This window comes from Barbus barbus (assembly GCF_936440315.1).
Source record: "Barbus barbus genome assembly, chromosome: 8".
Lineage (NCBI taxonomy): Eukaryota > Metazoa > Chordata > Actinopteri > Cypriniformes > Cyprinidae > Barbus > Barbus barbus.
The window spans coordinates 33,161,591-33,189,168 of NC_136736.1; the positions used below are offsets into that span (position 1 = coordinate 33,161,591).

General features: G+C 36.0%; 1 protein-coding gene across 2 annotated transcripts in view; it reads right to left on the minus strand.

Annotated features, from left to right (window-relative positions):
- The window catches only part of LOC306873584 (glypican-6-like), a 211,226-nt gene that overhangs the window by 61,987 nt on the left and 121,661 nt on the right, over positions 1-27,578 (minus strand). For both annotated transcript variants that reach the window (XM_079422990.1, XM_079422989.1), the window contains exon 4: positions 10,043-10,208. In XM_079422990.1, coding sequence (XP_079279116.1) covers positions 10,043-10,208 — 166 coding nt within the window. The remainder of the gene's footprint in view (positions 1-10,042; positions 10,209-27,578) is intronic.

Sequence of the window (27,578 nt, forward strand, 5' to 3'; positions counted from 1 at the left end):
GTCCTCGGCTGTTTTTTTGTCAGCCAGGGGTTCAGGATCTGGTTTGTACCTGTCATATCTGTCACCATTTACTATCTGTGACTCAATCACTTAGAAGAGGAAGAGGAGAGAGATAGAGCTCGCTCAAGTACAGCAGCCAGGAGTGAGTGTGTTTCAACAGCGCAGGGGAAAACCATAGAGACAGAAGAAACACGGCCCTTAAATAGAGCTTAATGTGCTGAGAGGACAGATGACAGACTCCAGAGACGCCAACACATTCTCAATGACGGCCTATATCTATATCTCTGAAACCAAATGTTCTATTATTTTTATGTAACCAAGGCCCATGTGTGTGTGTGTGTGTGGGGGGGGGGGGGGGGGGGGGTATGGGTAATTTCAAAACAATAGCCTCATTTTCACAATCCAATCAAATAATAACAATTTATGTTACACACTTAAATTAAATTAAATTAAATTAAATTAAATGGGCCATTTCAGGAATTGTAAAAAAGAATATGGTTTAAATTACAATAAAAGCAATTTTCAAAAACGCAGTTTATAAAAGCAATATAATTAAATCACTCTTGCTATTGTATACAGGGCTTTATACATGAATATTACTTAATACCTATCTTTTGTGTTCAGCTGAACTGAAATTAAAACAAACAAACATAAATAAATGGTTTAACTTGCAATAAATAAACAAGGGGATAAAATAAAACGTGCTGTGTATACAGTATATAGCTTTATGTATGTTTGCATAGGCCTATTATTTATGCACATTTGTAACATTTTTTTATGTATTTAAATTATAGTTGTATTGTACTTTCATCTAAATAGATGAAGTTAGATATAACTTATTTTCACAAAACCAAACAATAATTGCTTTGACTGACGGTTACTAATGGACATGAAATCATTTCCTCCCATTTCTCTCGGGCAGAAGAGACGTGGAGTGGCACATGTGAACATCTGCAGCTCCGCAGCTGACAGCTGGACACGTTGTTATGGAGACGGTCACCGATGGCAACGGCCCGGCTGACCTCGTCACATTAGAGCTCGCCGGCCGTCCCAGCTGTCACTCACTGAATTATGAGGAATAATTAACTCCACTCAAAACTCTGACAGCAGCACTGTGCATTTACAGTCGCTATCTCAAATCACATAAGAACATCTGATGCGTGACTAACTTCATACTTAAGCCAGAGATAAAAACGGCTCATTTTAAGAAAAGCATATTAGACAACTCTGGGAGTTACACAACACCATCTGATGCATTTCTAAGCGTTATCTGAACGCTAAACGCAGATGTTCAATTGAGTAACTGACAGACAGCATACAAAACGTTAACCTTTCATCGCAAAAAACTATATTCCTCTAAAAATAGAGACAGAATGAAATCTGTTATAGGTGGAGAATTTGTTACAAAAACAGAGCATATGCATTTAGATACAATATATTATAATATACAGTTTAAAAGAACATTATAATATAATATAGTATAGTACAGTATAATATAATATTAGTTATATATTTATAGCATAAAACGTGTTATAAAAAGGCTTAATGCCATGCATGTACAAAAATAAAATAACAAACATAAGATAAAATAACATAACATATAACATAACATAATATAATACTTGTTGATGTGAGATCCTCTTAAATGCATCATTGCCATTTCTAAAATCTACTGCAATTCACTCCTCATTTCTATCTTATGCACAAGGACAGCGCATGAAAGGGAAGCAAATAATATTGACTTACATTTTCATGAATTGTGAGGTTGCAGCAAGCTCCTATTTCACATGGAGACAAAGCCATGCAATTAAAAAGAAATGAGCAAATAAAATCAATGCAGATCACTTACATTGTGGTGACAAAGGACTCACCAAAGGACAACACAGGCCTAAATCTTAATTAGCCTTTGTAATTAACCCAATGCATGAAGGAAAATCCGATACCAAGACAGGATGGTATCACTGGCTCAGCATAAAATAAAGACAGGATTCATGTTTAGTGTTCACTGATTAATGCAAAAAAAAAGAGAGAGACTATGTTTGGAGCAGCACTCTCATAGATAACCAAATACAACAAAACATATAATATAATATAATATATCAGTTATATATTTATAGCATACAAAGGTTTATAAAAAGAACAAAAAGGCTTAATGACATGCATGTACAAAAAATAAAATAAAATAGAAAAACTATATACAGCAATGCAATTAGATGTATTTTTATTGTACAAAAGTGTAAAACAAACAAAAAAAGCTGCATGGCCATGCACAGAAACAAGTTCACATGTAGTCTTAAGCTACTGTATGTCCACACGGCGAGGGCATGTCGTCAGGCATTCATTATACTGTGGCACCTTTTTCTGACACTGAATATCCCAACAAAGTGCTGACGAGAAAAATGATAATGATGTGCTGGTCATAAAAGCGAGCAGAGGCTGTTTATCATGAAAGCGTGTGAGTGATGTTACTCTGGCATTCATAAGCAGAAGTCCAGCACATAATGACTCCTACATCCTTCACTGACCTCAACACATACGGCTCAATGACGCTACCTCATCACAGGTTTATGATTGAATGAAAGCTGCCAACAACATTTCCTGATCACACTTCACCACCAAAGTCTTTATAAACATATAAAATACAATTAAATGTATAAACACATTAAAAACATGCCAATTCATCTTAATGGTCCATCTTAAATGTACATGCAATACATACGTACTGTATATAATATACATAACATTTTTTGCATTATATATTTACATTGCATGTTATATATTTTTAATATATTAAAATCATTAACAATAATTTCATGGCATTTTCTCTTTTAACTTTTTTTACTGCTATTTAAATACTATTTTACATTGTAGTACTTATACCTAATTTAATGATTGCTGAATTTAATAGAGTAATAAATAGAGTTTTTATAAAAAATTAAGTAATAACTACAAGCACTGACTGCAAGCCCCCGCCACAGGCCTGTGATGAGGACACATCCCTCCCCGATGCACTCAACCACTTTTATTCACGGTTTGAAATGCAGAATGACACACCTGCACAAAAACTGCCCACACTCTGTAATGAGAGTTGAGGAGAAATTGTAATAAACTTATTAAAATAAACACTTCCACAATGCAAAACATCTAAATGTTCTTATTTTCGTTTTGTTTAATATATACAGTTGTATTGTATATCCTATCAGAAATAAATAAATAATAATAAATAATAAATAATAAATATACTGTATGCTTACGTTACAATGCAATTTAAACAAATGTTGCTGTTGTAATTATTATTTTATATTAATAAAATTGTTGACTTTAAAAAAAAAAAATACATTTCCTAAACAAAATATGCATTAAAAATGAAAGAATTTCATAATATAAATATTTAGTCATTTTTACAAAAATAAATAACTACATAGAAAAAAACAAAGATAAATTTTAAGCCATTTTTTAAAAACTCGGTGCTCAGATTTATGTCTCCAATGAAACATGATAGATTTCAGCATGAATTCCTCATCTTATGATCTGAGCTGAATGATGATATTTTCCTCTGGGAAAGGACAGTGTTGGGTCAAAGTCTCTCTGTCTTGTTGGCTGAGAGCGTCAGTGTAGTGTGCTTCAGTGTTTGAGCACATCACTGTAGAGCACTTCACATTACACACCTAACAGCTCTTAATATGCAGCCTAGTGTGTGTGTGTGTGTGTGTGTGTGTGGTAGTTTCTCCTCAGTGTCTCGCTGAGATGCTTCACAACTCTACATGTTTTCCGGTGGCCGTGTCAGCCATCCATGAGGGAGAGCCGCACACAGATGTGGCCAGCATCACTCACACATTCAGCAAATCCCTAATCACATCCTAATGACACTTCTGAGCTGAAGAATCACCCACACACCACAGCGCTCATACTTACTAAACATTCACTTCAGCTGCTCTCAGAGAGCCTGTTTCGTTACTCTCAGGCTGTCAAAGGGTGTTCTGTCTGATTGGATGAGACACAAATCCACTGCAAAACAGCTCAAGATTTTCAATGTTTTTGAGAGAAGTCTCATATTTTCACCAAGGCTGCATTTGTGTGATTAAAAAACAGTAAAAAAACAAAAAAAAAAACAACAACAACACTGTTGTGAAATATTATTACAAAAATGTACCTGCTTAAATGAATGAATGAATCTTAATCCTTATTTTTATTATTTAAAGTCAAACTAATTAAATAGTTTTTGACTTTATCAAAACAATTTCTTAACTAATGGCTTGGATTGTTACTAGGTAAGATTTTTAAATGTTTTTGAAAGAAGTCTTTTCTGCTCACCAAGGCTGTATTTCTTTGATCAAAAATACAGTAATATTTGAAATATTATTACCATTTCACATAGCTGTTTTCTATGTGAATATATTTTAAAATTGAATTTATTTCTATGATCAAAGCTGAATTTTCAGCATCATTACTCCAGTCTTCAGTGTCACATGATCCTTCAGAAATCATTCTAATATGCTGATTTGTTTTCTTTTTATTTATTATGTAATAATAATTAAATAAATAAATAAATACACCTACGTGCTACGTGTACTGCGTTAAGTTAACTGAGACTTGGCACTTGCATATTTTCTCTTTTGTTGATTTTGATTGCTTCCACTGTCCTCATTTGTGAGTCGCTTTGGATAAAACCGTCTGCTAAAATATAAATTTCTTTACATGTATATTACGTCTTCCCTCAATTCACTTAAAAAAAAAATCTGCTAAACATAAATACATACATGCATAAAAATGCATATTAATGCACTCAGTTTCTTGGCAATCATAGACACTATACAGGTTACGGAAAGATTTAGTGTTACTTTGAGGCATAATGTCTAATATCTCTGTATAAGTATGTAAAATGATCATATTTTGCCCAGCAGCACCTACAACCATTACAGAAGCTCATATTCACCTCCTTTAAGGCCACGTTCATATCACATTCAGGTCAAAGTGTTCCTTCCTGAATTTCCCCTTGAGGATCAATACAGCCCAGCAAATCTATGCTTTTAATCAGCATGGCTTACATTGAGTTTGCTGTTGATGTGATTACATAACAGCGGGACCTTTTCATGAGGTCAAGGAGGGATTATAATCAAAAACTCATTTGAGTTCAACATGGATTAAAACTGAAATTACTGCACTTGCATGTTATATTTTTCTTAAGACGTTATGCAACATTTTCTACAACACCTTTATAAAAATTAAATATTTTTATCTCACGTTTCAGTAGCTGCTGAGTCTCAGCAATACTAATGCTTCAAAGACGGCAAAGCGCTCATTTTACTCTAATGGAAGTGTTTTAACATCAAATGCTTTTTACATTTTTCTTACGTCTGATCTTTTGTTGTCCCTGCAGCGCTGTTTGCATGAAAGGTGCTTTATAAATAACCCTTCTCATGCTACCGAATGCTGCAATAAATGAAAGTACGCAAAACAAATTGAATAGGATGATGATTTTTGGCTTAAAAAAAATTCCCTCATAACCACATACTATTAAAAAAAAAAAAAAAAAAAAAAAAAGAATAGTTTAAATAAAAAAAACAATTGTTTGAATAATTTTTATTTTATTTTTAATATGCGTTTTAATTTTAGCAAAACTTCTGGTAATTTGTTGTGTTTTTGTCATTTTATTATTTTTTTATATAAATGTTTTTTATTAATTTTATGCTATTCTTAGTTTTATTTTAGTACATCAATGTAAACTAAAGGAAAATATCAAATGTTTTCTTGGCAACTAGCTGGAATTAATTAAATTCTAGTCTTTCTACTTAAAAAAATCATTTGCCATTTATTTGAGCGCAATTTTGAAATTACTAGAAATTCCTGAGTGAAATTTGTTTCTACACCACATTTTGTTTTTCAATAGAAGATCCTATATAAGTTGAGCAAACAAATGTTGTATTACATGCAACAGTTTCAGTATGAGATGCTTGAATCTGTAAATTTAATGTGCATTCAAAGCAAATTTAAAAACTAGTGACAGACTGATATATTATTTGATAAACCAGACGATAATTGCCAGTTCTGAGGTTTTCAAACATAAGCATCAGCTTTCCTTCATGTCATAATTTACTGGCAGTATCAGATTCATGCCATCTTATTTAGCAGCATTGAGATGATAGTTTTTAATCAATGATTTGAATTAGTTTTATTTTTATATTTTCTGTTTTCATTTTAATTTTAGTAAAAGTTTCATTAATTTGTTCTGGGTTTGTCTTATTTATTTTATTTTATTTCACTTTTAGTCTTAGCTATTTTAGTCCAAGGTAAACTAAATGAAAATGTAATTTATTTATTTATGTGAGTTATAATTTATTAATTGAATTTATTTCACTTTACGTACATTAAAATGGCAAATGTTTTCTTAGCAGATAGATGAAATAAAATAAAATAAAATGTTTTTCTATTTAAAATGTAATTAAAACTGTTACTTGCTGTTGTAATCAATTGCAAAATGTACTAGTAATTAGATTTATTTTTTTTTGTATAAATGCTAAATGTTAATTTTTGGCAACACACGATCAGATCAAATGCTTTTGAATGCATTGCACAGAAATTCACTCTGATTCTTTTAGATTTTTAAGCTCTTCTTCATGCCATCATATGTTTTCAGTGCCATTTCACTGTATATACACATCGCAACCGATAAAAAAGTAAAATAAGTCATCTCACATACAACTCTATAACTGCATCTGGCTCTGATCATTGTATAACTCATACACTGTGTCCATGCACATATAAGTTCAGGATCTAATGTACATCACTAAACAAACCCTTTCTACAGTGAACGGTGTCCTTGCGCACACAAAACCTTTCAGACGTCATGCGGTATAATTGAGCCTCAGAAGCCGAAAGAGACGAATGCTCATAGGATGAAGCTGAAATGATACTTCCTCGGCCGTCTGACCCCAGACCAGAGGTGGCGTATTCATCAGGATAAGAATAAACCAGTGGCCCGATGTTTCTCATTTCCTGTGAAACTCTAACTCATTGGCTCTGATGAAATGCCACGGCCGCCTGTTTTCTTCCCAAACAGCGTGATCACCAATCGCTCAGCTTTTTTTGCAGCTCGAGGCTAATGGTGGCAGAATGTCTCCTGCGGTCTCTCGAATTGAGATGAATGCAAACCTCTGCGGCTTTATGAGAAAATTAATAACACAGATTATTCATTTCTCACAACGGTTACATTTGTTCTGTGGAATCACATCCTGGCAGGAAACTTTAGAGCATCGCAGTAGGAATCTTTAATTGCTGACCCAAAAATATGATTATTTCTCAGAGGAGAGCTAACGAACCACAATTAGCAAATGAAAGATCCTAGCATGAGGTATGCAAACAAAGTTGTTTTAATACAAGATACCTATGTACTGTATATATAAATTCAACATGCATCTATTGCGTAGATAGATCAGTTTCATAACTATATCCACTTCAGTTATGCAATTGCAAGTTTATATATAAACATTAGATGGAAAACTTCAACTTAAACTAACAGAATTATTACTAAAATACATACAAGTAAATTAAATCAAATTAGAAACATAAGAAACTGACAAAAAATTGAGAGACTAAAAACGACAAAATTGCATAAAATGTTTGTTTGTTTCTTGTTTCTTATTCTTATTTCCATTTGAGTTATTCTAGTACATAGTAGGGAAGTCGTGGCCTAATGGTTAGAGAGTCGGACTCGTAATCCAAAGGTTGTGGGTTCGAGTCTCGGGCCGGCAGGGATTGAAGGTGGGGGAGTGAATGTCCAGCGCTCTCTCCACCCTCAATACCACGACTGAGGTGCCCTTGAGCAAGGCATAAATGGCTGCCCACTGCTCTGTGTGTGTGTGTGTGTGTGTGTGTGTGTGTGTGTGTGTGTGTGTGCACGTTGGATGGGTTAAATGCAGAGCACGAATTCAGAGTATGAATCACCATAGTATGTCACTTCACTTAAGGTAAACTAATAACAACTAGCTGAAATATTTGTATTGTAACTTTATTTTTAGTCTATATATTTTGTAGTGTAATTTTTGTATTATTTAAATACCATTATACTATTTTCATATTTTCCATTTTGTTTTTAATTTGAAAGTTTTAGTTATTTTGTTGTGTATTTTTGTCTTTATTAGCAACTAGCTGAAATTGTATTTTATTTACTTTATTTTGCACTAGTAATATCTACTAAAATTTCAAAAGCAATCTAAAGAGATGTAAAAAATTTCTGCAATCAAAAATCAGAGACCTTGAACTTTTCTCTGATCTGAGCCGCAATCCACATTCATTTTTACAGTTCTACACTTTTTTTCATGCATGTTAGGAGAAACATCTGAACATCTGTTAGGAGCAACAGCCGAAGTTGATACAGAAACATGCATGAAAGCTCCACTAACTCTCCTGAACTATAAAAGAGCAGCTTTTCCAATGGGAATTGCTATAATTACACTACATTAACCCATATCACATATATACGCCCTTGAGTTAGCGCTATTGACATCGTCCCTTAAAAAAACCCATGCCGGTCGACGCAGTCTGCTCAATACTGCCGATTTCCAAAGGGCCTTCCCAGTCTGCTTCTGTGAAAGTTTGGTAAACCACACAATTTCTACAATCGATACAGTGAATGAGGCCAGAGCTGCGCGAGACGCCTTCTGAATGTCTTCACAGGCCTGCCAATCAATGCAGGTGAGAAGGGCACATCAACAGAGGCTGCGGGTAAATGCCACGTATGCCACATGGAGCAAAGGTCAGTCCCTACGACGGCCCGTCCGAGCCTGTCGCACAAAGTCAAGCTGTTTCAAACAAGAACCAGCTTTCTACAAATATTCAAAACAAATTATCCTCTTTTGCTAATCGAACTGCGGCACCATAAAGCCAGTCGATATCTCTCAGCGGGGGAGCGAAATACTGATTTAAAATCTATAGCGCAGAAAATGAGCTCTGAAAAATACAAAACAAGAAAGGCAAACCAAATGCACGCCACATCAGGACATTTAGCCTAAAAAATAACATGCATTAAATGCATTATTCACAGTTTAAATAGTTTCACTTTCTAGGTTATACAACGCATGCATTTTCTCATTGCATTGATTATGTTACATAGCTTTTATGAACTGTCGTTTCTGTGGGTGGACGGCATTAAGCTGCTAAAGCTAGCGCCTATAGGTCATTTGAATAAAGCCAAACTGTCACTCAAACTATATTTATGTGCCATCAACGGAAATGCATTAAACATTCAGCAGATTTGAGGTGCAAACCGCCGGTGAGCAATTAGCAGTGTTTCTGAAATCAAGCAAGCTCTCACTTTTGCATTTCCAAATCTCTAAAACAACATGAAATGACATTCACAACCCATTTTACTCCAGCAACGTGACATAAAACACCACAATGGAGCCAGAACTCTATGTGAGTTGGCTAAAGATTGCGATGCACTGAAATACAAATGTTTGGCAGAAAACAAAAAGGAAAGTAAATCTACTGGACCAAATATTAAAACTCTTTGTTTGGACCACCTATCAATCCAATACAATATAATACAATAAAATGATTAAACTGAGTTCCCTCAAGAGATGTGATCCTACAGAAATATATATGCAATCTCAACAAAACAAATTAAACATCTTTATTTAGTCTAGTTGAATGTGCCAGGGCTATTTTTTTTAACTAAAACTAAATCAATCAATCAATCAATGAATAAATGAATCAATCAATCAAGATATATATATATATCCATAAATGTAAATATTTAATATTCATTCAATTTAAATAATGAAATTAAATTAAATTAAAGTGGCGTGTGCACTCATGAATCATTCGGAATAAGACCAGACACTACTTGTGAAAGCAAGTGAAAGTAAAAGAACCACTTTCCTGTTTATATAAAACCTTGAATTTAAAGCCAAAATATCTATTCAAAGAGTCTCTGAATACTGGGAATCATTTCTTACAGAAGCTCAAAAATCCATCGGGCAGCAATCCAAATAGAGGAATCTATATTTGAAAACTGAGCCGGAAACAAGAATGCGGCTCTTACCGATGAAGAGGTTCCACTCCGGGTCCAGGTCCGCTTGGTTGGCCAGGCAGCCCCGCATGACATTTTGGCAGTAGTTGGCGCAGGGTTTGAGGCCTGGCATTCCTCCACAGTACGGACAGTACAGCATTTTAGTCAATGCTTTACTGCAACCTGGAGATATATTGACCTGCAGAAGACATAAAAATGGAAAGAAGTTAGTCCTGACTATACAGCATTGCATTCGAGAGTTGTTTTGCAAGCTGCTGGAAGAAATCGAGAAGCGAGTAGAAATGCACTCATAATCTATGAAAGGACCTCTGCTAGGTATTGAAAGGGTCTGAGCGGTTCTTGCCACACTTAAAGTAGTTTTCAGAGTGAAAAACCACATTGACAACAGGTCAAACGTGTCTTTTAAAGAACATTGGGGTGAGATATTTGCAAAAGCATTGTATGCACTCAATGCATGTCCATTTTCAATGTCAATATGGGTGTAAGGTACTACATTCGCAGACACTTGTTGACGGACCTCGAGTGACAGCATTCTCACATCAGCTAGCCTTCAGGGCAGACATATATCTACCTGCAGCCGTCTCTGATAATTGCGTGTCATTCTCTATCTGTACACTTGACTCAGAGCTTGTACGCCAGCCATCTTCTGTCCATCACGCGGAGGCAGCTCTCCGAAGGTCAAGGCTGCGCAGAAAAGAGGCAGACGGTCAACTGGAAACACACGGTGAGTTTCTCGCTGAGATCCAAAAGGACATGTTGTGTTGATTGCTCTGAACAAACCTGACAGTGTTGCTTTATAACTACAACTGCAGCATGTGACATCTCACACTCGTGGACATTTGACTTTCACAGGAGGTCTGAGTGAAAACCGGAAAATGAAGTCAAAAGAACAAAAAAAACAAACAACAACAACAACAACAAAACATAAACAACAAAGGTGTGCTCAGGATTATATTCCGCTTAAAAGTAAAAAAAAAATTTAAAATTAAAACAAATATTAGTACACGACTAAAGATGTGAAATAACCATTTTATTTCCTGGATTAGTGAACGTAAAGGGTAGGCAGTATGCAACATTCGGTACACTAGCAATCTTACACCTCCGTTTATTCTTTTCAATAGATCAGCAGCACCTTCATCTAGGCTTTGCCTTCTTCTGAGGGAGAGTACTGCAGTGAGTTTTCAATGAACTTTGCTAATGTTTCAAACACATGTATCCTGTCAAGCTCCACTTATTTACCCTTCAAAATCTTTGCTTTACACGACTCCACCGTCGGCCCGTAATTGAAAGAACAAGCGGAGGATCAGTTGCGCGTCACACCTCCGGATTCAGGGATAAACTCTTGGCGTCTTCATCATTCTGCTCGTCTGTGATGATCCAGACACCCTTCCTCTCCCGCTGCAAAGCTACCAGTGTTTCTGGAAGACTATGAGGGGAGAGGATCAAACAGAGCTGCTGCAGAAACTCCCACATCAAATGCAGAGCGCAGGAGAGCTTTGAACGCAGTGTGTCTGCAATTACATCACAGCGAGTCTCTCTCGCACCGTGAGCTGACAGCTTTTTCATACGATTCCTAATCAGCCATTAGCTTCACGCAGTATACACAGAGACGGTCTAGTTGCACATGGGACTTTGAACAAGGGACACCGGCAGGATATTTCACTGTGCTCCGTGACTGAATATTATTTTCATGCTTACAAGACAAAGTGTGTTCAATGGAACCACTCTGCTGACTCCTCTGCCACTGCAAAACTATGAACAGACCGATTTGTTTCATTTTTACATTATTTTTAAGCAATTTTTCCTTCATTTTTAAGAGTGCAGAAAAGTGAAATTTGGGCATTACAAATAAATACATCAAAATAAAATAAATTGTCTTTTCATATAAATGGCAAAAAAAAAAAAATGTAATGTATTTTTAAGCAATTTTTTTTTAGAAAAGTAAAATTTGGGCTTGTCCTTGCAGACTTATTTTCTCCTTTAAAATACAATATATATGGTTTTAAATCAAGAAAAAAACTAAAAAAACTCATAAAAACCTAAACATATATTCAATTCATTTTATATTTATTTGTACAGTCAGTAAGTTTGTAAATTTGTATACCAAAGAAGACTATTCATTCACAAAAGCGCTGTAAATGAAGAAACACCAATGACTAAATGATATATTGTGAAATTTGGATTAATAAGGGAGGGGGTAATTAGACATTGCAGTTCAAAAGTTTGGTGCCCAAAAGTAGTTCATTAAAATAATTAAAATAAATAAATAAATAAAATGTATTATGGTTTCCAAAAAAATATGAAGCAGCACAACTGTGTTCAACATTGATAATAATCAGAAATGTTTCTTGAGCAGCAAATCAGTATATTAGAATGATTTCTGAAGATCATGTGACACTGAAGACTGCAGTAATGATGCTGAAAATACAGCTTTTTATCACATAAAAAATTTACATTTTAACATCTATTCACATAGAAAACGGCTATTTTGATTCGTAATAATATTTCACAATTTTACTGTTCTTACTGTATTTATCAAATAAATACAGCCTTGGTGAGCATAAAAGACTTCTTTAAAAAAACAAAAATCATACGGAGACTGCTTTTAAAAACATCGCCAGCTGCATATCTTTAAAATAGAGCTGTCCAAGTGCACCAATATATAAAAGTAATGAAATTCCTCAAGCCAATAAATAGTATAGATCATAGGCACTTGAGGTCAACAAAATGATTTATTCCAGAGTCATGCTCATGTACCCATAGCGTGGAGATTAAAGAGTAACCTGTGAGCAATAAAATGTTCCTGCAGGTTTGCCCACTACATATTTCCACCACCAATCTATCTTAACTTTGACAAACCTGTCACGCAGAAGAAATGCCTGGCAGTGACGAAGCAGAAATATGAGGTTCAACACGCGAGATGATATGCAGGAGCACAAACCAGGTCATTTCCATTTATCAAAGCATGCAAAACAATGCATTTTTAGTAAGTAAGGCAGCCTTCCTTGAGATGGCTCCGATATCCCTGTCGCAAATCAATCTGAAAAGCCCAGGAATCGATCAAAGCTGTAAAGAATGAAACATGCAGTAAGCTTGATCAGCAGCCGAGATTTCCCGAGGCCAGTGAGACCCGCGAGTCATTTATGAGCTCCGGCTTCACTCGCAGTTCCACAATAGCAGTCGATTCCAGCAAAATCCCTCTTTTTCACAGCAGCCGGTCACAATCGTCAAATCCGTCGAGCTGCGATTCTACTTACAGGCCGACGGCCAGAACAGGCAGAACAATCTGTTGTCAACATGGGAGTCACGGACACCACACTGAAAAATGTCAAACATTTCAGTGTCGTTTTAGAAACTTTCGTTTTAACTATTCTCAATGCAACGCTTGATTCGACCAAATTAATCTCAAAATAGATTCAGAATATATCAGTAGTCTTCATGAACTAAACTGACTAATAGAATTGTTCGTAAAAGCCACCTTAAAAAAAATACTATTTTAAATAATTTACTATGATATTTCAGTCACACTTTATTTTAAAGGGGTCATATGATGTTGCTGAAAAGAACATTCTTTTGTGTTTTGGAGTAATGCAATGTGTTTATGTGGTTTAAGGTTAAAAACTTATTTTCCACATACTGTACATTATTGTTGCTCCTCTGTGCTCCACCTTTCTGAAACGTGTTGATTTTTACAAAGCTCATTGTTCTGAGAAGCGAGGCGTGCTCTGATTGGCCAGCTATCCAGTGCATTGTGATTGGCCGAATACATCAAGCGTGTAACGGAAATGTTACACCCCTTACCGTATTGTGATGCCGTGTCCCAGCACGACGAGACAAACAATAAAATCCATTAAACGAGGCATTTGTTGCATCCAGTGAGGACATAATTACTGGTTATAATGACTTATACTATCTTTTTACATTACCATGTCTGCATTTGTGATCGGAGAAACGACAAACAACAAGCACTACTCTACACTACAAATGTCTAAAGATCTGGTTTATGAAATCAAGCAGGAATACAACAAATTCGATTTCAGAAACCACAAGTGGACTCGCATGTCTTCATACATTCTATTCTGAGCCTCTGAACAGATTGCAAAATTCTTGCTAATTCACATTAGTCAATGTACATAGAAAAACCTACATGCGTTCGGTCACGCTTCATCCATTTACATCCATTCCAATGGAATTCAGTGCATTTGCGTCATTATGTTGCATGCATAACCTTTAAAGATAAATATGTGGGATTTTTCCTCACGAGGGTTTTGAATCCTAAATGCACAATGTTATCATTATATCAGCGTGTCGCTGATGTGAAGAAAAGCGCCTCTTCAATCCTTCTGCAAGGAAACGCCTTCAGCATAAATCCGAAACGGGGAGTCCTGCGTATAAAAAACCATAATGGACAATAATACACTGTGCTGCATGTACAGGGAGAAGATAAAATGCCTTTGAGCGACTGCACAGAAATCCTGTTGGGTACATTGTGTTCCATTTTAAGCCTGGCACATTTGATTTCTCATTCAGCGCTGAACCGCATAGCCAGGGTAAAGCGACCCATGGGAAGTCTTGCCGAACAAATCCTGAGACTCGTCAGCCGCATCTGGGAATGAAAATATATGACCAATGGTTTTAGGAAAAGGCACGGAATTAACCTTGAAGGGCGTTAAGAGATGCAACGCAACGCCGCGAGCTTAGAGCTGCTCTAATGTGACGCTTTTGGCACGACAAAAATAACATTCCTGTCAGCAGATGGATCTAATCCGCAGTTATTATGACAGTAGGCCCGATCCAAGCTGGCACGAGCCTCCAGAATCAACCCCAACACACACTGAAGGAGCGAAACTTGGAGCCGAGCAGCTTGCGAGTGTAGGCTTGGAGATGAGATAATCAGATCGCAGAAGATGTGGCACCTCCTTCTGTTCCTCTCTTTCCTTTCAAATGTCAGAGAAGGGCTGAGAACGTGTGAGAAGTGACATAAGAAGTTAATAAGGGCCCAAAGCGAACAGGAAGACAACGGGCTCCTCATGACTGAAACTACAAAGCTTCTCAGGTCTTAACCGGGACTTTAGTACACTGCAAAGTAGGATTTTTCTAAGTGGAACTCTCTTCCAAATAAAGCTTCTTGAAGGTTCCATTAAAAACCTTTAGCATCAATGCAACCTTTCCATTGCTTTCTGGTGAAAAACGGTTCTTTAGATTGTCTTGATGTTATTCATTTAAGATTAATTATTCATTGAAAGGTCCTTTGGGTTCTTCAATGGGATCACTGTGGGAAACCCCTTTTGAAATCTTTATTTTTAAGATTGAAATAAAACCAAAAATTCTAAATCTTTACTTTGGATTCAGTGTTACTTGCCAATTCTTTGTAATTTTTTTGAATATTTCTATAGAGTGCTGTAGGAATGAGGCATGATTTGTGCACTTCATTGGGTTTTTGGTTAAATTCCTGAAATAATGTCCGTGTTTAAGCTCAAAATATTTTCATATTTTATCATCTTAAACAAAATACATCAGTAACTTTTAAGCATTTAGATTGAAAAAAGTGGCTAAACTGAGGCTGTTATTTTAGTATTGATGACATATATAGTTTTTGTTAATACGATGAATTAGTTTTTATTTTTCTATTTTTTGTTTTGATTTTCATTTCAGTTAAAGTTTTAGTAATTTTTGTGTTTGTGTCATTTTTCTTGATTTTCTTTAAATGTCTATAAAGTTGGTATTATGCTTTTTGTTTATTTTTTAGTTATTTACTTGAAATGAAATTTAAATTTTAATATATTGTGTAGTATATAATATCGTTTTTTTTATGGTGAACAGGTAAACTCATTACTAGTTGCTTTTACAGCCTCTTTGTGTTTATGATCAACTTATGCAAACTAATCTAACTCAATCTTTCATATATTTTTTTCTTTGTAATAAATTGAAAGAGCGACTGGAAGCTTCACGCGACCATGATGTAGTTTCATTTATAGTGTAGGTTTTTTACTTTTACTTTTTTGCTTTGTGAAGATTATCTGGTAGAACAAACCATGCATGAATCATAAAATTTTGTCAGTCACAGAACTCATTTTCTGCAATAATTCAAAAGCCAATGGAAAAATCCTATTGTGTTTTTGAGGGAATCAGAGTGATGTGAATTTACAGGTTGGCCTACAAAAACACATCCCTCCAGCGCTCCGGTAATCGTTGTTTATTTCACAAAAGCTTGTATGTAATGCATGCGCAGAAATCTGCTGGTGATGACACAAACTAGATTTGCACACTGTCCCACTAATCCAAATAAAGCTCAATTTCTCTACAGATTTACATTAGCGCTCACGCCAGCATCGCATGGCCTTTCTCTCGGACATTAGACGTGTCCGGCCAGCATCATTAGCCTCATTGGCACTGCCAGTGAACTAACACGGAAAAAGTCAACACGCCATCTGCCACCTAGAAAGACGGCTAAAAAAGTGGGTAAAGAGGAAATGGGAATCCAGTAGTGCAGGATACACATTCTAGAAAACCAATACTCTTACATACACATGCACATGATAAAGATAAGCATGATTAATCACAATTCATTTCAAATAAATAACATTAATAACATGTCAGCCTGACCCAAATCTGACAAACTGTCAGGTTTCAGGCTGGGTTTCGTGCAATTTCGTAGAATGTAATAATATAAAAATATTGCAATATTATAATAATAAAATCAGTGTTATTTTAGTATCACTGAGATCCTATTAGATCTTAGTTTTTACTAATATTTTGAGTCAAGTTTCCATTTTTCCATTTTCCATTTTGATTTTATTATAAAATCAGTTCTCGGGATCTTTATATTTTATTTTACTTCAGTTAGAATTTATTTTTAAGAAAAAAAAAACTTTTTTTTTTGTTTGTTTTGTTTTTAGTTTTAGTTTCTGTTTTAGTTAACTATAATAACCCAGATTTTTATATGCATGGAAAACTTATTTAAAGTTTTGTTTTGTGTTTTTTTCCTCATTATTAGTTTTTATATATCTATATAATTTTAGTAATTGTTATTTCAGTTTCCATTTTAGTTATTTTTAATGAAAATATGAAAAAAAAATGTTTAAATCAAATTATTTCAGCTTTTAAGTTTTTATATATTTTATTTCAGTTAACCTTTATTTTATGTCATATATATATATATATATATATATATATATATATATATATATACACATGCAATGCAATGTTTATTATTCTTGGAGCTGGAGTTTAGTGGGCTGTTTGTTATCGCCTGTGTTGACCTCACCTTCATTCGAGTAAATATTAAAACTCCCACTATACTCCACACAGGATGAGCGGTTTGGAAAATGAATGGATGGAAAAATTTGAAACTAACATGCCAGCACAACTTAGCACATCTTTCACAAACTAAACCAACCTTGACTGAACTCTTGAAGAGCACCTTTGCTTACGCCCCAGGCAACAGAAACAACCCACACAACAAGATTTCTTAGGCTTCTGCTGCATGATCACACTCCTGAAACGCAGGATTATTCTGAACAATGTCACACTCAACAGGAGCTTTAATCTGAGAGAGAGAGAAATCTCTTTAACATTGTATATATATATATATATATATATATATGTATGTATGAGAGAGATAAATATAACTAAACATAGGTTTAAATAAATTTAAATTAAGTTTAATTAAATTATTAAATCATTGTTAAAACTGCTAAAATATCAAAAGATATAAATATAAAAAAAATGACTTAAACTGAAATGAAAATAAGAAATGTTATATGAGCAACTGTGTGTGTGTGCAGTTTGGATGGGTTAAATGCAGAGCACAAATTCCAAGTATGGGTCACCATACTTGGCCATATGTCACGTCACTTTCACTTTCAAATGAGACCCCATTGCAAAATATTACCATAAATACTATAAAATAAATAATACCATATTAACATTAAGTAACTAGCTGGAAAGCTTGCACAGCTGAAAGCATCAGCATTTGTGTGTATGTTACGGGCCTCAAACATAGATCTCTAAACCAAGATTTACCAAATTTGCCTTTCTTTCAGCACATATCGAATGCTCAGTAGCATATTCCCACACACAGGTTCAGTCTGAACTGAATGGCATCTGAGGACGAGCGAGAGCCAGTGAGAGTACAGAGACAGTGTAACCCTCCAGCTGAGACGCTGCCTCCAAAACAATCAGCTCAGTACGGCACACACACACATGAGAGCGAGCCAGGTAATAACGACAAGCGTGCCGTTGCTGTATTTATGTGCTCAGATGCTCGTTAGATTCTTCCTTTTCATCTATGACCTTCAAGGGCACAGATTCATCCAGGCAGCAGATCTGAATGTTCATAAGATTATACGACACTGCTGCTGATCATGGGTGTGAGCCAACATAGAGACCGTGAAATTTGGCCGGCAGATTGAGGACTTTTACAAGGATGTAACTTCTACTGTATTACCAGTTTGGGAAGTCATAATTACGACAGATGCGTTCAATATATAGATCGGAGCAAGATGGAGATTTTTGTAGACGTTTATACTATAAAATTCAGCAAGATTTTAAAACTCTACTTACACAAAAGAATGAATACAGAGCATAAATTAGTGTGGTTTTGCTTTTTAATGTTTTTATTCAGTTGATGAAGGTGTTGTCAGTTGAATCATTACATATTCTAGGCAAGGCAATAATTGTACCATTGTAATTTTCACATATTTTTATTATTATTATTATTATTATTATTGTTGTTGTTATTGTTTTTAATGCAAATAATGCAGATGTTGCATCCACTGTGCAACATATTTTCTCACTGACACTTTATTCAGTTTATAAAGGTGTTGTAAACTGAATCATTATATATTATATTAAATTGTACAATACTATTGTATTGTGTACACACAACTTAACAATAATAATACAACTATTATTATTACTTCTATACTACCATCAATATAAATGAATCAATATTACCATCAATACATCAACTACGTCGGACATGTTTTCTCACTTACAAACAACTCTGAAACTTACAATTAAAAGGGACAAAACATGTTTCCCACTCATAATAACGACTTTGTGGTGGCGCACATGTGCATTCAACTCGAAAATATGATACATGCAACATGCATAACATACACGCAATCTCATATCGCAAGATCTTGTTAGAAAAAACAAGCAACGGGCAACAAAACAAGTGACTTGCCTACCCAAAATAAGTCCAAACATTAGACTGTTCCCCCAAAAAAACAAAACCCATATTAATAAATGACATTATGAAAAAAAACACAAGCTCAAAGACACTTATATTAAGCAGACAAGGCAACACTTCAGACACGGTTAGTGAATGCGACATTATCGTCAACTATACAATAGGCTTTATCGAGACATTATTGAGAACAATTTTGCTGGAGGTCAAAGTCTTTATTGCTATGCTCTTTTCAGTCAATTTCTTGCCAAGGTGCAAATCACAAACAGCCACTTCTAATGTTCCCTGCTGTATTATAGTGAGAGACAGCCAATTACAGCCACAGAAAAATACATTCAAGAGGAGAATGAGTTCAAAGATTTTGGTGGTTGTATTATTGCAAGGTAATTTCAAATGTTAAAGGAATATTCACAGTTTAATACATGTTAAAGTAAGTGTAAACACACAAAAAAAAAAACACTCAGAAGTAAAAACAAGTTAAAAGTCTCTGTGCTGTGCTTACTGTTGTCTATTGGGTAATGTTTTAGATTTTAGATTTACATTTCCTGGTTCCATATTCAAAAGTATTTTCTGTGGAATAACTTGCATGTAACCCAGAATATTACTCTAATGTTCAGAAAGAGCTGAATGCAAGTAAAAATTGTCTTTGGCGAGTAATTAAAATGGAGATGGTAACTATGAGGCATTGCATTATGATATTTAAACAGCATCATAGGAACAATAGTTTGACCCTCATTGACACCAGCAAATTGAATCAAAGAGATACAAACAGTCAACAAAAGAGCAGTTCAGTGCCTGCCAGCGACACAACGGCAAAGGCTGCTTGCAATGCAAATGCAATGAAAACAGGTAAAATAAAATAAAATAATTAGTTGCATCTATTAATGCACTGTGAATTAACAATCAATCAAACAAATAATAATAATAATTGCATTTTAAGCAATGTTAACAAAGATTCATAAATTCTGTGAAATATGCATCACTAAGCTACATTAAAAAATTGCTAAAAATATTTTACTATTTTCTAAATTATCTATTTTCTTTTTTGCCTACTTCTACAAGCCAGTGTATTTCTGCTATTCCCCGCTGGGCTCACTTTCGAACTTTGTGGCTGTTTTGTATGTGTAACGGGGCCCGTTGCTTCACTTTATATCTGTGCACTTTCAAAGGCTCTTTCCACGCAGGAAGGACACACGGCTGGCTGGATTTTAAAATGAAAAGTCGAGGAGAAAGACAGTCCCAGCGAGGCTGGTCCAGTGTCACTTATTGTAAAGTCAAAAGGCCCTTCTTAACAGTCAGGTAGGACAGGCGGAAAAAGTCACCCCAAGTGTCCCCGGTGAACCGTTTGTGAAGGTGAAGGGCCATGTTTTATCTTTTATCATTCCTACCCATCAGATCCTCCCACACCTCCATATGACTGCTTCAAATGATTGCTTTTTTGATGAACCCTGACATACGCCGGCTGACTAAAAGGAAAATATGAGAGTCGTGTGCGGGGCATCTGTCTACCTGATCTCCGGTGGTCCCCTTCACTCCCAGACCAACTCCTCAGGCTCAGGCTCAGGCCGGAGTGTCATACGGTGTTAGGTTTACACCCTAGGGCCACCCGCCCACCCGCTCGCTGATGAAAGGTACCGCACTTGACAGAGTCTGCACTTCAGCCGCATCTCAAATGTCAGGGGTCGTCAGGGACACGGCGGGGAGCAGGAACGCACCGACATAATGTCATAACACGGCCTCTGACAGCTTTGATGCTCAATTACCAACCAACATACTGAGAACACCAACCACACAGATGCACAGAAGTACTAAATACAGATGCAGGGTTATTATAGTTAACTAAAACTAAAACCATAAAAAAAATATATATATATATACACACACACAGTATATCACAGAAGTGAGTACACCCCTCACATTTTTGTAAATATTTTATTATATCTTTTCATGTGACAACACTGAAGAAATGACACTTTGCTACTATGTAAAGTACTGAGTGTACATTTGCTGTCCCCTCAAAATAACTCAACACACGGCCATTAATGTCTAAACCACTGGCCACAAAAGTGAGTACACCCCTAAGTGAAAATGTCCAAATTGGGCCCAATTAGCCATTTTCTCTCCCCGGTGTCATGTGACTCGTTAGTGTTACAAGGTCTCAGGTGTGAATGGGGAGCAGGTGTGTTAAATTTGGTATTATCGTTCTCACTTTCTCATACTGGTCACTGGAAGTTCAACATGGCACCTCATGGCAAAGAACTCTCTGAGGATCTGAAAAAAAGAATTGTTGCTCTATATAAAGATGGAGTAGGCTATAAGAAGATTGCCAAGACCCTGAAACTGAGCTGCAGCACGGTGGCCAAGACCATACAGCGGTTTAACAGGACAGGTTCCACTCAGAACAGGCCTCGCCATGGTCGACCAAAGAAGTTGAGTGCACATGCTCAGTGTCATATCCAGAGGTTGTTTTTGGGAAATAGACGTATGAGTGCTGCCAGCATTGCTGCAGAGGTTGAAGGGGTGGGGGGTCACCTTGTCAGTGCTCAGACCATACGCCGCACACTGCATCAAATTGGTCTGCTTGGCTGTCGTCCCAGAAGGAAGCCTCTTCTAAAGATGATGCTAAGAAAGCCCGCAAACAGTTTGCTGAAAACAAGCAGACTAAGGACATGGATTACTGTGGTCTGATGAGACCAAGGTAGGTTCAGATGGTGTCAAGCGTGTGTGGCGGCAACCAGGTGAGGAGTACAAAGACAAATGTGTCTTGCCTACAGTCAAGCATGGTGGTGGGAGTATCATGGTCTGGGGCTGCATGAGTGCTGCTGGCACTGGGGAGCTACAGTTCATTGAGGGAACCATGAATGCCAACATGTACTGTGACATACTGAAGCAGAGACTGGGCCGCAGGGCAGTATTCCAACATGATAACGACCCCAAACACACCTCCAAGATGGTAAAGGTAAAGGTGATGGACTGGCCAAGCATGTCTCCAGACCTAAACCCTATTGAGCATCTGTGGGGCATCCTCAAACGGAAGGTGGAGGAGCGCAAGGTCTCTAACATCCACCAGCTCTGTGATGTGGAAGAGGACTCCAGTGGCAACCTGTGAAGCTCTGGTGAACTCCATGCCCAAGAGGGTTAAGGCAGTGCTGGAAAATAATGGTGGCCACACAAAATATTGACACTTTGGGCCCAATTTGGACATTTTCACTTAGGGGTGTACTCACTTTTGTGGCCAGCGGTTTAGACATTTTTGGCTGTGTGTTGAGTTATTTTGAGGGGACAGCAAATTTATACTGTTATACAAGCTGTACACTCACTACTTTACATTGTAGCAAAGTGCCATTTCTTCAGTGTTGTCACATGAAAAGATATAATAAAATATTTACAAAAATGTGAGGGGTGTACTCACTTCTGTGAGATACTATATAATAAAAACATTCAAAATATTAATAGAAACGATACAAGTATCTCAATGACACTAAAATAACACTCAAAACATCACCATTATGAAAGAATGAGGTGTTTTTATGCAACTATAGAAGTAATACATTTTTTGAAATAAAATAAAGGTTAAGTGGGGGGGGGGGGGGGGGGTGTAATAATAATTAAATATAATTTCAACCTTTTTTAATTATTATTTCAGCTAGTTGCCAAGACAACATTTGATTTTTTTTAAAACGTTGAAATTAATGTTTAAAAACATTACAAACTTAAGATAAAATATGCTAAAAGAAAAATAAAACTTTATTTAATAGGTGACATTTCTAGTTTTATTTATTTTTTAATAATAAAAAAATTATAAAAAAAACTGAAAATGTACTAGTAATTTTCTCCCAGGACATTATCCATTAATTTTACAGACATTTTCATTAACCCTGAAACTACGCACTGCAACACAAAATTCTAAATACATCTGTAAAACACATTTACATAATCAATTTGGAAATTCCTTCATATAATACAGTACATTGTGTTCTATTTTTACTACCATTCCATCAATTAAAATAAAAACTAATATAAAAATAAAATCTGATTAAAAATATGAATTAAAAACTATAATAGCATCTGAATACTAAAATGACAGTGTCAACCGATGAAGGAGGTATCCTTATGCAGCTAAAGCAATAGCTCATGCAAAAATGAGCATTTAGTCATGTCATTTCAGGTAAACTCTTTCACAAAGACTTGAACTATTGCTGTTTTTACACAATGTGGCATTCTTGTACACAATGTGGCAAGCTCGGCTCTCAAACAAAAAGAGTATGTGCACTTGAAAATCGGTAGCATTCCCATGGGAAACCATCAATGAGACACTAACATACGTCTGTTCAGCAGACAGACAGACTACTGATCTTATTGAACTAGGCAACTCTATCCTCCAACTGTAAGAAAAGTGTTTCTTTTTTAACGAAACAGCCCGATAAAGCAAGGAAAACTTCCAAAGTTCACTTTAAGGTCAAGCTTGCATTAAGAATACAATGTGCACTTGTGTTGCATTATGAACTGCATTTCAGAGCAGTGTGAAATCGAGCTTGCGTATCTAGAAGTTTGCATTCACATGCACAGTGTCATAAATCTAATGTGGTTTAAACTCTGACAATCACGACTACTCAACGACGTGAAAGGTATTTCAATTTTTACCTTTAATTTTCCTTGTTTTAATAACAGCATGCAGTTTTAGTTCACACACAACTGTCTTAAAGGACTAGGCTAGTTCACCAAAAATTAAAATGTGCTAAAAATGTCCTCACCCTCAGGAACATTCAAGATGTGGATGAGTTTGTTTCTTCATCAGATTTGGATAAATGTAGTATTGCATCACTTGCTCACCAATGGATCCTCTGCAGCGAATGGGTGCCGTCAGAATGAGAGCCCAAACAGCTGATAAAAACATCACAATAATACACAATTAAATTATACCACTCCTCTTGTGAAGAGAAAAAAGCTGTGTGTTTGTAAGTAACAAATCCATCATAAACACATTTTAACTTTAACACCGTTGCTTCTGGCTAAAATACGAGTCCATAATCCATAATAACGCTTCCTCCAGTGAAAAAGTCCACTTCTTGTTGTTCTCTCACATCATAATCCACCGTCATATTGGTTTAGAGCTGTTTTGCACTGTTTTCTCTTGTTAACAGTGCTTGATATTTGCCGATTTCTCTCCTGATTCAGACAAGACGACTTTTTCACTGGAGAAAGAAATATTGTGGATTATAAACGTAATATATATATATATATATTCAGCAACAGTCTAAAGCTGAAACATCTTATTGATGGATTTGTTTCTTACAAACACACAGCTTTTCTCTTCACAAGATGCTAACTGATGGTCTGGAGTGGTGTGTATTACTTGTGGATTATTGTGATGTTTTTATCAGCTGTTTGGACTCTCATTCTGACGGCACCCATTCACTGCAGAGCATCCATTGCTGAGCAAGTGATGAAATGCTAAATTTCTCCAAATCTGATGAAGAAACAAACTAATCTACATTTTGAGTGATCTGAGAGTACTTTTTCAGCAAATTTTCATTTAAATGTTTTGGTGAACTATTCCTTTAAATCAGATACCACACACACACCTCTAAATACTCAAATGCTGTTTTGCAGCAGTTTAAATAACTTTATCCTCAAATCTCTGGAAATAAATAAATAATAATAATCTGCTAAATCTTCTTTTGCCCCTTTCAGCATTCCAAGTACAGCATGGAATTCTCCACATGGTTCTCATAATCTAATATGAGTGGGATTTTCAGTCCTTAATTCAGGGAAAACGGCAATGAGGCCTCAGATTGCAATTAATTCCAAATATGTAATCAGATCTGTTTATTCCAGAGGAGACCAGTGTGTTTCAGAGGATTTCTGCACACTGACATTAAAAATACATATAAACATAAGAACAGATGCTCCAGTTGGATGAAAACAACTTCTATGTGTGTATAATTCTATATATTATATTATAAATATTTAAAATTCAAAACCCTTTTTTATAGACATTAACATTTGAAAGAACTTGAACTTTTAATCTTTTGTGTATTATTTATTTGATAATGAGTTATTTATTAGTTCAAATAATGTGTAAGTATATTATTGCATTTTAATATAATATATAATATAATACAATATAATAATATGAATGACAATTCAAACAGATAAAAAGTCAAACTTATTTTCAGAGATATTAATATTTGAACGTATATGAACTTCTCTGTTAGAAATAATAAAATGAATAATGATTTTATATTTTATTAAATTAAAATAAGCTGTATCCTTTTATTTATCACCTTTATTTTTCAGTTTATTTGCAAAATGAAATCTGTCTAATAACAAACCATTAGTGATCTGAACAGCAAGAGCATTGAGTTGTTTAAATTAGTAGCAAAGCACAAACAGCTTGTTTTTCATTGCAAAACCAAGCTACAAATAAAATGTCAAAATAACTACAGTATCAGGCTAGGTATATGAGTGCGTTCGTGCATGTAAACAACATTTTAGCGTGTTTCTCTTCATGTTTCCTACATCAGGTCAGTGACATGCCTGCCCGAACGGGTCAGAGTCCTGTGAAAACAGGCCCGGTCCATTAGCACACAACACACAGAGAATCAAAACACAGCCATTAGTGATGTTGAGTGATGCACACTCACATATGAGTCCGTCATCCTGCAGCATTCTGGAGAAATACACTCATGTGTACCTTAAGATTGGCTGCAAACTCAATTTCTTTGAACACCATTTAATTTACAGAAAAATCTTTTGAGTTATTCATTTATTTATTGTAGCTAGAAAAATGTATAATTGGTTTTAGACATATGAAAAAAAATAAATAAATAATGAAACACTGGTGGTTAAATGGATTTCCAATTTACGTCATCATTTAGAATGCCTCACTCCCTGGCATGTTCTACTTTCTTTCTTTTACTGCAAGAGAGTTAAACCTGCAAGTCATAACTAAAAATAGTATTTGAGATGGGGCTTGGAAATACAGTGTGTGTGTTTGTCTGTCTGTCTATAGCTATCTTTCCCTTTCAGTCAATCACATTCGACGTAACGTCAGAGTGACTGATGTAATGGGATCTCGCCTGAGAGCCCAATCACCTTCAAGTGTTAACAAAACAAGCCAATGACAGAGTCATTTTCTGTCTGAATTGGACAGGCAATTTGAATATCCCAAGGGCGCGAGGACGCAGTGCACGGAACACAGTCTCGACACCCCCGTCCCCCTCTTCTTTCGCCAGTGTACAGCAGGGTCCAGTCCGAGGACGCGATGCCTTCTCCCGTGCCCCCTGTCCAGCCGTGGAGCCAGGTAAGTGTCGCACCGCGCACACAGACCCCTCTTCGGGACGCAGACCCCTGGTCCCGCTTGTACAGTCTCTGGGGGCCTGGCTAGCGCACCCCAGGCCATCTCGCTGGCTCCTGAGAACCATCAGACTCGGCTACGCGATTCAGTTCGCCCGACGTCCTCCCAAGTTCAGGGGCGTTCAGTTCACCTCTGTGTTGAACAAAGAGTTGCAACAGTCTATCAACAGTCTGTACCTATCTATCTATCCATCCATCCATCCATCCATCCATCCATCCATCTGTCTGTTTGTCCATCCATTCAACTGCTATTTAAAACTCTGCTGTTTTTTTTATTTGTTTTATTAACAAATCAATAAATAATCAATATCAATGAACCATAGGCAGAGTTTAGGGGGGGCTGAGGGAGCACTGCCCCCCCCCCTCCCCCCAAACGAGAGCCAATTATGATTTTGTCTGAGCTATGAATAAAATACAAAAATGAAACATTTTCTCATTTTATTTGTATTATCTTATTATTTTAGTGGATAGAATAAGTACGTTTTGGGCTAAATTAATTTCAATTAGGCCTATATTTAAGCCCCATATCCTCGCGAGTCACAACTCATGATTCTCAACTTGTCGTGATACATGAGGACTCTCTTTTCGTTATTTTTACGCTTTAGCAAGTTAGCTGAATAATGGATATTTAATGTTTGTTTTTTTTTGTTTTTATAAACCCACTAATAAAAATGTGGTGGACTGAGTAATTTTCTGTCTGAATTGGACAGGCAATTTGAAGCGATGGTCTTGTGTGGCGTGTGATGCAGTTTTCAGTTTAAGCATGCACACAAGCCTTATTCTCCCTCAGCGGCTTGTGACAGCTGAAATGGATCTTGTGAAATGTGCGACCGCATCGCCGATTAATCTTGAGAAACTTAAAGATGAAGTGGGCTACTGAAGGACAAATATCCAAACTTTTTCAGACTACCGCAGTTTGCACTCACGCTGCCCATTGGTTCGGCTATACATCAGAAAGTTTCTCAGTTAGGAGGAGAATCTGGCTCCGATCTTCAG